This window comes from Crocuta crocuta, unplaced genomic scaffold (assembly GCF_008692635.1).
Source record: "Crocuta crocuta isolate KB4526 unplaced genomic scaffold, BGI_CrCroc_1.0 scaffold84, whole genome shotgun sequence".
NCBI lineage: Eukaryota > Metazoa > Chordata > Mammalia > Carnivora > Hyaenidae > Crocuta > Crocuta crocuta.
In genome coordinates, this window is record NW_027530213.1 from 3627713 (window position 1) to 3641574 (window position 13862).

Consider the following 13862-nt stretch of genomic DNA (forward strand, 5'->3'; position numbering starts at 1 on the left):
TTCAAAGTGTTTCATTTTCCCCCAAGTTTGTGTCTACGGCCCTCTCTTAAGAACCATTCTAATCTCCAGTCAGAAAACCATCTTTCCTCATCACTCATTCTCTGGTACTGCACATTCTTGTTGAGGCACTGCTTACTTTCCCTTCTCAAATCACACTTGTACCTCCTATAAAACTTGTGTACCACAAAAACATCTTTACTCCCATAACTTCAACTCAAAAAGCCTTTAAAAAGTAGGCATTAAAAGTTCTCAGCAGGGATGCCTAGGTGGCTCAGTAAGCTTCAGATTTCAGCTCAGGTCATGATCTCACTGCTCATGGGTTCGAGCCCTGTGTGGGGCTCTGTGCTCACAGCTCAGAGCCTGGAGTCTGCTTTGGATTCTGTGTGTATACCTGTCTGTCTCTCTCTGCCCCTCCCCCACTCATGTTCTGGCTCTCTCTCAAAAATAAACACTAAGAAAATAAAATTAAAAAAATAAATAAAAGTTCTCAGCATAAGAAAAAAAGAACTGTAACTATGAATGGTAATGATTGTAGTTTTTTTTTTTTTTTTTACAATAGTGATACAGTTTAAATGTATTAGAGAAGAATACATTAAACTACACCCAACCTGATAGGTTTGGTATTGTTTATATACCTCATTTACCTGGAATTTCTTTTTTTTTTTTTACAAATAGTTTATCGTCAAGTTGGTTTGCATATAACACCCAGTGCTCATCCCCACAAAATGCTATAGTTTTAACTAAACTTACTGTGGTGATAATTTCACAACCTATACACATTTCAAGTCATTATATTGTACCCAGGAAACTGATACAATGTTAGAGGTCAATTATACCTCAATAAAATGATAAAACTTTAAGAAGACAGCAATGTTAGGGGGGGCCTGGGTGGTTCAGTTGGTTAAGTGTCCAACTCTTGATTTCTGCCCAGGTCATGATCTCATAGTTCCTGAGATCGAGCCCCACATTAACAGGCTCAGGCTGTTATCATGAAGCTTGCTTGGGACTTTCTTTCTCCCTCTCTCTCTGCCCCTCCTCTGTTCTCTTTCTCTCTCCCTCTCCCTCTCCCTCTCAAAATAAAGAAATAAACCAAAAAAAAGGAGGGGAGAGCCTGGGTGGTTCAGTTAGTTAAGCCCCCAACTTCGGCTCAGGTCATGATCTCGCAGTCGCGGTTCATGGGTTCACGGTTCGTGGGTTCAAGCCTCGCGTCAGGCTCTGTGCTGACAGCTCGGAGCCTGGAGCCTGCTTTGGATGCTGTGTCTCCCTCTCTCTCTGCCCCTCCCCTGCTCATGCTCTGTCTCTCAAAAATGAATAAGCATTTAAAAAAAAGAGAGAGAGAGAGAAGACACAATGTTAAAAAATCAATAAATCTTACCACCCCATTGCAGTAAAGCTGCGTCACACGAACATAATCACTGGACATAAATTCAGGAGCAAAAACACAATCGTCCATATAAGGGCAACCTTCTAACAAGGCATCATCTGCTACAGTGAAATCTCCCAGGGCAAAATTATCCATGCTGTACCATCCTAAAGAAACAACACAAACCCAAATTAGTAATTAAATCATTTGAGATCATATGGGAAGCAGTTTTCCTGGCTTCTATGGTATATTAGAAAAATCCTTGGAACTGAGGCCTCCCCAAAATAATCAATAAGAACACTGAGATCTGGAAGACTCTCATCCTCAGTCTGCTATTCTTTCCCCAACTCTCTTCAAATATCGGTTTAATCTTTCTTTTATTTCCCCTTAGACTCACACAGTCACCATCTCTACTCTGAATTTATCTGTTTGCATGTCTCCCTTAGCTGGGAGGTAATTAAGGGCACTTTATTCACTTTTGTATGTGCACATGGTAGGCCTTAAAAAATTGCTGAATGAACAAAAGACATCTCTCCACTGCTGCCCTTTTATACTACCTGTTTTTACCGCATCCTATAAAATATGCCATTTCATCACACACAAACTCTACCATGTGCTCAACCTCCTGCCCACAAGTAAACCCTGACTCCACTGAGAAAATGGTTTCCTACTGGCTGCTCATATTCTGCTCTCCATCCCTCCGTGTGTGCTCCTGTCGTGGACAAAGGGCAGAGCTGGAGTGGCACCAGTTGAGTCTGTCAATCTCCTAACTTCCCCAGCCGCATCCAGACTTCCATCGTCCTAACAATCACTGCATCTGGCACTCTCACAACTAGAACAACACACAGCACTGCTAGACCGCAAAGGCAGGCAAAACCCCTCATATCAACAGCCTCATGTTACCAAACATATCAGCTTTGTTTTAAAAAGAATCATTTCAACGGGGGAAGAGGGGAATTAGGGCTGGAGTTTCAGACTAAGGCTTTTTCCCAGAAGAACGTTCAATAATAAAGATTTACAGCCATCAGAGATTAGCTACAGAACCTAAATATCACTGAAAAACGCAGCATGGCAGTACTTCTAAGTCTTGCCCACGCAATGGCCGTCGTTTCCTCTCCTCACCAGCACTATCACGGACACTGCTTCTTAGGCCTTTCCACGTCACCATCATTACCCTGCTCCTGTTAGGACAAAGTTCCTTCCTTCCTAAGCAAGACTACCATCAGTCCTTGAAATACAAATCTGTTCTTCTAATTCTCATTACGTCCAACTTGCTGTATGATAACCTCACAGTGTCAGAAATAAAGAATAACCACCTTCCTAGCAAACTATTCATGCTATTTGTCACACGTTGTACCAAACATTTTCACATACGCCATCTCATTCATCCTTGCAGCAATTCTCAGGTCCAATTATCATCACCTCCAGTGTGCAGATGAGAAGCATGCTTAGTAAAATTACGGAATTTACTCAAGGTCACCAAGCTAGGAAGGATTTAAACTTAGGTTCTCTGAGTCCACAGACTCTCCTCTCAAACACTCTGTTTCACTCTATCTACCTTTCCTTGTCACTGCCACCCAGTCAGTTGTTGCTTGTTGCCATGTTTAAGAACACTAGCGATCAGTTCACAGTGTTCCCCTCTCTCCTCCCAGCCACATCAAGGCCTGTGTAGACGATCCCTTCACGATCCCAGCCTTGCCCTTCACCTCCTTGACTAAAATGATCTTCACCTCCTGTGACACCAAGTCTCATCCTTCCCAAGGCTACACCCCAGATCACTGTGCAGATTTAAGCCAGTTTTTAAACCTTTAACTCTGATTAGCTCCTTTCTGACCATGACGAAGAGTCATACGGCTCTTGTGTCCCCTCCGTCCTACCACAAAGATTGTTCATCTTCATCAAGAATTCTTCCTCCCTTTTCTCCCATTCGAATCCTCCACTCTCACTTTCAGGTTTCTGCAACTGGGTTTCCACCTCTGTCATTCAAGGAAAACTGTCTACAACAAGGTTCTTAATGATCTTCTATGATAGATTATCCATTTTGTCTGGAACCTAAACTGTTCTGGATGAACAAGGTGTCCAGAGTTTAGAGAATTTAACTCCAAAAGAGAATGACTGGGAAAAAATAGACATTTTAGCACCCAAAGTATGGCACATAAAATGGGACATATGCTATCCTGTAAAATATATACACTTTTTAACTCATTTGCCTTACATTTTTTTGTGTATGTATATATCTGCATATATGTACATGCATATATACAGAAAGAGCCAAGAACTCTCTGTCACAGCCGACACATCACCATTATGGCATCGATTATAATCCAATTAATGTGCTCATACGGAGCAGACTGAGCCACTGTGACAGCATGCTGGTCATTCACAGACTGGCAGATCTCACTGACATCACACCCTACTCACCACATCCTCTACCAACTGTACTGTAAGTAGACACAGGTGTAATTTTTATTTTCTACGTTGTTTTAACCAAAGAGGCAATATGGCACAGTAGTTAATTAAGAGCCCGGACTCTGGAACCAGACTGCCCAGTCCTGAATCCTAGTTCCCTCGTTTCCTGAGTGTGTGATCTTGGGCAAGTTACTTAACCTCTCTGTGCTTGGGTTTCCTCATGTTTCCAATGGGGACAGCAATACTACCTACCTGATTAACCAGTTAACACGTTTATAGTGCTTAGAATAGTACATGGAATATAGGAAATATAAATATCAGCTATCAATGTTAGTATTAGAAGCATATTTTAAAAACTCCACTGTTTGGGTGCTTCCAGCTAAATGGTCTACCTTAACTGCTAAGTCCAAAGAGCACGTTTCAGCTTACAACTTACTTGACACTGTGGACCACTTCCTCCTTCTCAGAACTCTTCGTTTGGAATCCAAAGACCATCTTCTCCTGGTTTTCCTCCTATTCTTCTGGCTGCTTTTCCTCAGTTTCCATGGGCTCTTCTTCTCCATTCCCCGCCACCCAAATGTCACCTCTCTTTTCTTTTCAGGCTTACTCTTTTCTCGGTGACCTCATGTACCACACCCAGGGCTTCAAATAGTACTTTCTGCACTTCCATCATTTGCACAGCATCACCAGGATTTTTGCCATTTCCACATATCATGTGTATTTTTATTTACTTAGTAGTTCTCTTTTATTGGGCTCACTTGGCCCAAGTGATAATATCCATGATATCATAGATTTGAGATACAATTTATGTTTTCCATACACGTTAAGTTCTTAACTATTAAAGAATCCATGTGCCACTTTAAATTATCTCATCCTGCACTGTAGCAAACAATGGCTGAAACACCCAGATGCTGAAGTCTCTAATTTCTCCAGGCTGAACTGCATCTCCATAGTCCCCATCAACCGCTACTGGATCCTAAACAAGACGTCCCACAAGCCTCTCAGATTAAGTTCAAAAATAAACATCTTTTTACTCAAAAACAAACAAATGAAGCCAAATTGTCTCCTCTTTCCAAACGTTATCAGTCAACTGCTCTACATGCTAGCTGGTTAAACAAACCAGTAATCCGGGGGCGATCGGGACTCCCCAGTCTCTCTCAACATTACTGGTCTTCTGACCACAAAGTCCTGTCATTTCTACCCACCTACTAAATCTAAAATTAGCACCTGTACACCTGTTCATGCCAATGACACTACCTTCACTGTTGCTTCATCTTCTCTTCTCTGAACTTAACAAGCAGCCTTCTAGCTGGTGACCTTCCTTCAAACTTGGCACTCTCTAAAACTCTGATCATAACGTTTTACTGCTTAAAATCATTCATCGCTTCCCTTCAACTTAAGGATAAAGTACAAATGCCCTACAGTAACATGGAAGGTCTTTGATAATCCTGTTCCTGCTTTTATTTTCAGTCACTCCACAACATGCAACACAGAAGCCATTCATACTCAATGCTTCTGATTCATAAACAAACCTTATTCTGCAACCACTAATGTCCTTAACACTTGATTCTGGGAAGCATTTCCTGATCTTCTCACTACTACTACCAAGTTCTTTTCTGCACCTCTTCTCCATAAACCCAGAGCACCCTGTCCATATTTTTCTGATTGCAGTTCTCACACTGGTCATCACAAGTGTATCTCTGTAGGCTGTGAGGGTACACTGAGCCCTATTCATCTTGATGCCCTATCTCAGTACTTTGCAATTTTTTTTCACACTCTCTGAGTAGAAAACTGCTAAATCCACTTGCTACCTCTATTACTATCATTCAATATTTTTTTGAGAATAAGTCAACTTTTTAACTCAGATGTAGACTTGTTTTAATAGAAAATTTGATACCACAAGAAATCTTATACTTGGTAGGACAGATTTTTTTTCCTAATACAAACTCAAGTAAACATACTGTTAAAATTAAACATGAATATAAAGAATTTCTAACCCCATTAATTACACTGAACTAATAGGGGACTCTCACTGTAAAACAAAGTAGATCCTAGATTCTAAAATTTTTTAAATTTTGCTGAGCTTAGAGAACGAGGGAACATTTAAAAGTACTCTTTCCCCCCAAAACAACAAATCTCTAGCTAAAAACTAAAGCTGACACAGTCAAGAGCTACAAGCAGTATTGCCAAGAGCAGTAATGGACACTGAGCCCTGGGCCAGAAGCAAGGTGAAGACACTGAAAGTGGTCCAATGTAAACTCCCTGGCTCCCAACCAAAGATGATACAAATCCTGTGAGAAAAGCACCCCCAAATCAAACTCTCAAGATCCCACAGAGAAAGATCAAATAGGAGTTCATAACCAAAGATCATCAAGCATAGGAGGTGACAACTCACCATGAGGGACAGACAACAGAAAGAACAAGCAATAAATCTGACTCTAAAGACATCAGACATTGGGACTGCCAGATACAGTCTACAGAATACCCATGGATTCAGAAAAATTAACAAGCAACATGAAAGAAAGACTTGGTGTACTGAAAAAAGAACCAAATGGAACTTTTAGAGATCAAAAATATAACAGTTAAAAGGAAAAGGTAACGCATTAAAGAGAAGATTAAGCACAGATGAAGAGAAATTGATGAACTAGAAGATATGGCTGGTAAAATTACTCAGCACTGTAAATTCTGATAGAGAAACAAGAAAATGAAAACTATGAAAAATGAAAAGTAATTGACCTGGAAACAGTTCAATAGATATACATCCAATTAATTTTCTGAGAAACAATGTTTACTACAAGGCTCAGAATCCTCTAGACCACTTGAAAGACAAAAATCAGAATCCAACAAAATTCAGAATCAAGAAACATGTATCCAAAAGAAAATAAACAAAAAGTAACCTCCATTAGACTTAAAAAGGAAATGACACGGCACCAAAGACAGAATATCCAAAGCAACCAAAAGAAAAAGAATATTTTCTTCAAAGCAGCAAAATAAAACGGGCAGAAGGCTTTGCATGTAGAATAATAACTTCACCATGTGAACAGAAAATGATCAGTCTAGAATTTGTATACCTATCAAACCTATCTCTCAAGAACAAGGGTAAAAATCAAAATCATTTTAGAAAAAAATTGAGCTACCAAGAGACTGGAACTAATTTCTCAAAAAACAAACAAACAAACAAACAAAAAAACCCAACCAACTAAAAGGCATCAACTGACAGGATTAAAAGAAAAATCCAGTAATATATTCTTTATAACAGACATTTGAAATGTCAGGACATAAAAATGTGAGAGTAAAATAAAGGAAGAGGATATTCCAGATAAATTACCACCAAAAGGAAGGTGAGATAGATTAAATAGATACTAACACAAAAACCTAAATTAACCTTCGAGAGGATCACAGCATAATAGAAAAGGTTCAATCCATTAAGAAAATAATGTTAAACTTTCATGTACCTAATCAAATAGTCTCAACATACACCAAAAAAGCTGTTAGAACTATAGGAACTCAACTAGAAAGTAATAATGGGAGATTGCAACACATCTCTCTCAATTAACGACTGATGGAAACAAAAATTAATAAAGGCAGTCTGAACAACACAATTTGCAAGTCTGAGCTAACAGATACCTAACAATTAGAAACCACATACTCATCACAAGTACACACTTAGCAGTTATTACTCACTATGTACAAGGTCATAAATTGAAGGCAAGCAAATATTTTTTTAAAGACAAAATACTACATTCTCTGATAACACAATTTAGGAGTGAATAATAAAAAGAAAAAAATGTTAATGTAGATACCTTTGAAAATTAAAAAACATGCTTCAAAGAAAATTTTAAAACATGTATGTCAAAGAAGAAATCAAAATGAAAATTTTTAAGTTTTTAATTTTTAAAATTTTCAAAACTTAGATTTGAAAATTAAAAAACATTTTAAGTTAAACAATGTTAGACAGGCAAAAATAAATTTTGAGCAAGTTTACAGTCTAACATATTTATACTAGGAAATAACAATGTCTGAAAACTAATAAGTTAAACATGCAATTTAAATTAAAAATTAGAAGTTCAAAAAAAAATATATAAAAGAATCGAAAAAATGAAAATGTAACAGAACTAATTATGCCAAAAATTAATCTATTGCCAAGATCAGTAAAATAGACAAACTTTTGGCAAGATTAATCTAGAAAAAAAAGTAATCACAAATATTCAAAATGAGAAAAGGGGGTAGGGGCGCCAGGGTGGCTCAGTCAGGTAAGCATTGACTCTTGATTTTGTCTCAGGTGCATGGGATGAAACCCTGCATGGGGCTCGGTGATGACAGTTAGGAGCCTAAGATTCTCTCTCTCCCTTTCTCTCTGCCCCTCCCCTGTTCTCTTTCAAAATTAAAAAAAAAAAAATTAAAAAATAAACAAAAACAAAATGAAAAAGGGAACATAACTACAGATATAGGATAAATTAAAAAGGGAATTAAGACAACACCATGAACTTGATGTCAATCAACTTAGTTTTTGGTGAAAAGACAAATTTCTTAAACTTACCAAAATTGATTAAAAGAAATAGAAAACTTGAAGTCCTATTATTATTCCATTGCTAATTACTACTAAATTATTAACAATTTACAATCTTTATAGAAAGAAAACATTAGATCTAAATGATCTTAGAGGCAAATTCCACCAAACTTCTAAGAAACAAATCACCCCACTCCAAAATGTCCCAGGGAACAGAAAAAAAAGAACTCTTCTCTAACTGGATAAGGGCAATGTAACACTGATGCCAAAATCAGACAAGATAGTCAATAAAGAAAAATGATGAGTGATTTCACTCATTAACAGGTAAAAAAAAAAAATCCAAATATTACTTAGCAAACTCAATTCAGTAGTTCATAAAAAAAAAAAAACTTCACTAAGATCAATTTAGGTTTATCTCAGTAGAGAATACAAAAGAGAATTAAGAATTTTAGAACACATTAATTGACACCCACTACATTTAACAGATTAAAAAGAAAAACCATGAGATACTCTCAAGTTTTTCTGTGCCATGCGGGAAATCAGGTGACAAAACTGCAAAGACTTCCCTAAGAGTTATTTACAAAAACTTAAGACAAAAAATTTTAGTGGGGAAACACTCCCTTTAAAATCAGGAATGAGACATGTATATCCACTACAATCACTTTCCATTGAACACAGATGTAAAAGTATGCTAGCATATTAAGGCAAGAAACAAAATTTTAAGGGAAAGTAATTGAAAGGAAGAACCAAAAATGTGAGTATTTGCAATGATACAATTATTCACATAGAAAACTCAAAAGAATTACAGAAAATATATTAAAAATAATAAAAGTTTATAATTGGATGGCTAAAGATTAATATAAAATCTATTAAATTTCTATTTGCTAACAATAAAGAGAAAATAGAATCTTTAACACTGTTTATAATGGAAACGAACTACTAGAGACATTAGAATGAATATATTAATGTTTAATGTTCTCTCTGTATGGAGAAAGTTACAAAACCAAATTAGAAGACATCAAAAACCTAAATAAATAGAAATACATACCATTTTCTCAGACAGGAAGGCTCAAAATCTTAAAGATTTCATTTCTCCCTCAAATTGATTCAATAATTCCAATTAACTTCCAAAGAGTTTTTCATGTCGTGTTTTAAGTTGATTCTTAAAACAAGAACAGAGGTCCAAGAACAGCTGAGACTCAAGAGCCCTTGCCCCAAATAGTAAGATTTCTGGTAAAGCTATAGGATCAGTAATTATAACAGTGTGGGATAACACAGAGATAGACAAGGAAACAAGTGGCAAAGAAAAGGGAGCCAGAAACAAAACCATGCTGGTGAAGAGACGCACAATTCCACCTATGGTATGAGGACAGCTGTAGCCACATGTAAGAAAAAAATGAATGTGGATCAGTGCCCCACACTATACACAAAAATCAATACCAGATGGATTATGAATTTAAATGTGAAAGACATCATTTTAAAACTTCTAAAAAGAAACACAGGACAATGTCCTTATAATTCCAAGGTCAGGTAAAGTTTCCAATTAGATTACATTAAAATTAAGAACTTCTGTTCACCAAAATACACCATAAAGAGTAAAAAGACAATCTGTGAACTGGAAGAAGATATTTACAACGCATATAATCAACAAAGGATCAGTGTTATCCGCTTATCAGTTTTAAAAGACAACTTGAGAAAAATGGGTAAAAGACAAGATCAGGTATGTCACAAAAGGGAAACAGTTCATAAACATATGAAAAGATGCTCAAACTCATTAACAAAGAAATGCAAATTAAAATCACAACGACATATCATTTTATACCCATTTGATCATCAAATATAAAGAAATCTGATAATAGTAAGTGTTGGAGTGGATACAGATCAACCATAACTCTTACACACTGCTCATTCAAGTATATGAATTGACAAAACTGCTGGCAAACTGCTGATGTACAGGGTAGTGCAACCACTTCAGAAAACAATTTGGTCAAGTTGAACATTCATACTCCATAATCCATCAATTTCACTTCTAGCAAATAGCATACCACAGTAATATTCCAACCCTTTTTTGCTCACAAACCACCAAAAATGCTTTTAATCATTGTCACACTAAGATGACCTCTAAAATGCTCAGTCTAAGTTTAAATAATGCCAAGGATGAATTTCTTGTGGCATTTAAAAATAAAGCTGATACATCACTGGCTTAACCTGTCATAATTACAGCATAGGATTTAGCAAAAATAACTATATATACTGATAATTAAACTTAATTGTCAAATTGTATTGCAAATGCAGTCTTGACGAGATGGGAAGTGCCTGGATTTAAAAAGGCTTTCTCTGACAACATACACTAGATTTTAAATTATCTCTTTGTTTTCCATGGAGTTTTTCCCGCTTGGGACAGTGCCTTCCTAAGACTTGATATGGGGGACTGGTATGGTAGGAATGCTACTAGGAAAGGCAAGGGGAAAGTAGAAGCAACATGAGGCCTCTATTACAGGCCGCAGGCATTACCAATATTAGGGAAGAGTACACATGGGATTTAATGATCTAGACATTGAATCATTATCAGTGGTGCCCAAGAACTCCCTAGAAATATCTTCATTACTCCCCTGTGGGTCATATACCCCAGCATGAAAATTAGAGAAATTCTTGCAACTGTGTACCAGAAGATATGTACAAAAATCTTCATAATAGCAACACCTAGAAAGAGCCAAAATGTGCATCAAAGAAGAATGCATACTGTGTTATATTCGCTGTGGAATATTACACAGCCTTAAAAAATAATGACTTACATCTATACTCAGTATCAGTGAATCTCAGAAAACAACATTGAAGTGAAATAACAAAGTCTCAGAAAACTGTATCCAGAATTCCTTTTTCTTTAACTCAAAAACAAAAACCATACAGTACATTGTTGAGGGATATACACATATCTGACAAAATTATATTTAAAATAGCAAGGAACAACACACAATTCAGGATAGTAGTCACTCAGGAGGTGAGCACATTCAATACTGGTCATTTTGATTCCTGGATTGGGTGTACTGATTGGTGTTCATTTTATTATTTTGCTTCACAACCTGCATATATGTCACATATATTTTGGTTTTTTAAATTATTTTCATTTTGTTACATATATTTTGATTATATCAAATATTACATTAAAAAGGAAAAAAGATTTTTCAACCATTCATCATATTTTAAAAAGCAATTAGATCGCCTCAACTGCCACTAGAGAGGTACATATGACATATCGCGGAAATTACTACCTTTACATCAACCATAGGTGCAAAGTAAATTTTTACTGGAATCAATCTTATGAGGACCACATGGAGATAAAGACTGAGCAAATTAGCTGTGAGAGATGACCCCATCTGACACAGAGCTGGAGCAGAAGCCGAGGTGGCTGCAAGCAAATTTAGCCATAAGCTAAAGTACAAGGAAGCTGGTCAGTAAAGAGAAGACAAAAAACGTTAAAAGTCTAGTAACATAAAATATTAGCAAGGATGTGAGGAAATAAATGGGTGTCCTCACTCAAAACCAGTGAGAGTGAAAATTAGTACAACCACCTTGAGAGCTTCCGTGATATTAAAGTTGAAGATGCACATATCCTCTCCAGCAACTCTACTACAAGGTGTATTTCCTGGAGAAACTTCCACATGTGTGCACAAGCAGACGAGTACAAATTGCAGGATTGTTTTTAGAGTCAAAACCCAGAAACAACTTTAAATTCCATCAATAGGGAAATGGATAATTTATGGTATATTCATACAATCGAATTCTTTACCAGTAATTAAAATGAACCAAATGTAACACAATTATCCAATTTATTTGTATATAAATCTCAAAATGTGATGCCGATCAAAAAAAGCAAGTTGCAAAAAGACACATTATCATTTGACACCGGTAAGATTTAAAACACATACCACTACATACTGCTTACGGATTCACTGTGAGTCAAGTATAAAATATGAACACGGTGGCTACCGCTAGAGATGGTGGAGGAACTCAGAGCACCTCCAGTATCTGCAATTTTACTTCTTTAAAAAAAAAAAGGATCTGAAGTAAATTTGGCAAAATAATACATTTGCAAATCTGGGTCAAGGACTGGTTACACCCCCCTGCGTATATTATGTGTGAATTATTCCAGAAATTACAAAGAAAAAGGGAAATTAGGCAAAGGTAAGAAAATCGAACAAATGAACAGAAATAAACAGACACCGAAACACAAGCTTTGAGCGCAGAGCACGAACCTTTGAGCAACAGGAGGCGTAGGAGGTGGGATCTTTAACGGGTTTCAAGTCTCTTTCCCTGGGTATCCTGGTAATAAACCCCACTTCCCCTAGGAATAAAATCCAAATTTCTTGCAATAAAAAATGTCCTAAACTGGAGCTGTAACTATAAGGAAACTGCCCTCGAGGGAGGAGTAAAATCTGTAAGATGTCTACCTTGACTCCCCTCGCCAGAATGTTGCGCAGAATCAAGTGACAATTTATGTGAACGCCATAAAACACTGTACGATCCGTTCAGTATGATCACGAACGCCCAGGCACAGCTAGAATACGTTTACCCAGCTGGCGTGTACGTCTATTTTGGAAGGAGTCTGCAGCTGAAGGGCTTTGGGTGTCTAGGGCGCTTCTGGAAAAGGCACTCTACACTGGTACCAGCCAAAATTCGCCTACGCCTTGGCTCGACTTGGGGCCCTTGGCTCCCCCCGTGTTGCGTCCCCAGGATAGGCTGGCTCGACAGGCCACACTTGTCGTCAACACTACAGCGCAGCTGGCCAGACCCGAGGTGGGAGGATGCTCCCCAAAGAACGGAGAGGGGAGCGTTTCCCTTCCAGGGAAGGAGGCCGCCCCCGGACTCGACTGCCATTCTCACGAAAGCAGGTGGCGCAGACACAAGGCACACACAACACAGAGCATGGAGCGTGCACGAACGTTCACGAACATTCGCGAACGAAAACGCGCACAAGGGGGATCATACATTCGACAGGGTCCGGGCGCGGCACACGGGCGGGGACACGCGAAGACGCACACCTGGAGCCACAGATGCCCCAGGATGGGGTCACGACTGCAGAACGCGCGGCCTCGCGAGCGGGGGACGCGCACCCCCACCCCAGAGAGGGACGGTGACATAATGGGGGGCCACCCACACGCGCCAGAGGCGCCGTCGCCGAGAACGAGCGCAACACAAAGAAGCCGAGAGTGGACACACAGGCGCGTGGCCGAGGGACCCCTCGCTTATCGGGGCTGTCACCCTCCGGACGGGAATGCGCGGGCGGCAGGGGGATGCGCACACAAAGAGGCTACTCCCACCCTCGCACAGACGCCCCGGAGGGACCCAAGCTCGCAGAAGGGGAAATATAAGACAAAGGGGACACACCCACTGGGGCCGACAAAGGCGGCCACACCCCCAGCGCACCGGCACCCCGACCCACGCAGACACACCACGGGCACCACAGAGAACGACGCGGGGCGACGCGCACACACCCACACTCACCACACACCCACGGAGGGGGTGTGGAGGGCCCCTCTCCCCGGGCATCTCGGCTGCAGCGCGACAAGGTGACACATA

General features: G+C 38.9%; 2 protein-coding genes across 5 annotated transcripts in view; one reads left to right on the top strand and one right to left on the bottom strand.

Annotated features, from left to right (window-relative positions):
- TTC3 (tetratricopeptide repeat domain 3) overlaps positions 1-13841 on the bottom strand; it is a 122462-nt gene extending 108621 nt beyond the window's left edge. The window contains exons 1-2 of one of the 3 annotated variants that reach the window (XM_077765454.1): positions 13788-13841; positions 1376-1530 (exon numbers count right to left, since the gene is read on the bottom strand). In XM_077765454.1, the coding sequence (XP_077621580.1) occupies positions 1376-1519 (144 nt within the window). In that variant the 5' untranslated portion in view covers positions 1520-1530; positions 13788-13841. Of the gene's footprint in view, positions 1-1375; positions 1531-4208; positions 4505-13787 lie in introns of those variants that run through there. The other 2 variants (XM_077765453.1, XM_077765455.1) reach the window with 2 other exon arrangements.
- Positions 13280-13862, top strand: part of PIGP (phosphatidylinositol glycan anchor biosynthesis class P) — a 7117-nt gene continuing 6534 nt past the window's right edge. Inside the window, exon 1 of one of the 2 annotated variants that reach the window (XM_077765457.1) lies at positions 13280-13504. In XM_077765457.1, the coding sequence (XP_077621583.1) occupies positions 13347-13504 (158 nt within the window). In that variant the 5' untranslated portion in view covers positions 13280-13346. Of the gene's footprint in view, positions 13505-13828; positions 13853-13862 lie in introns of those variants that run through there. The other variant, XM_077765462.1, reaches the window with a different exon arrangement.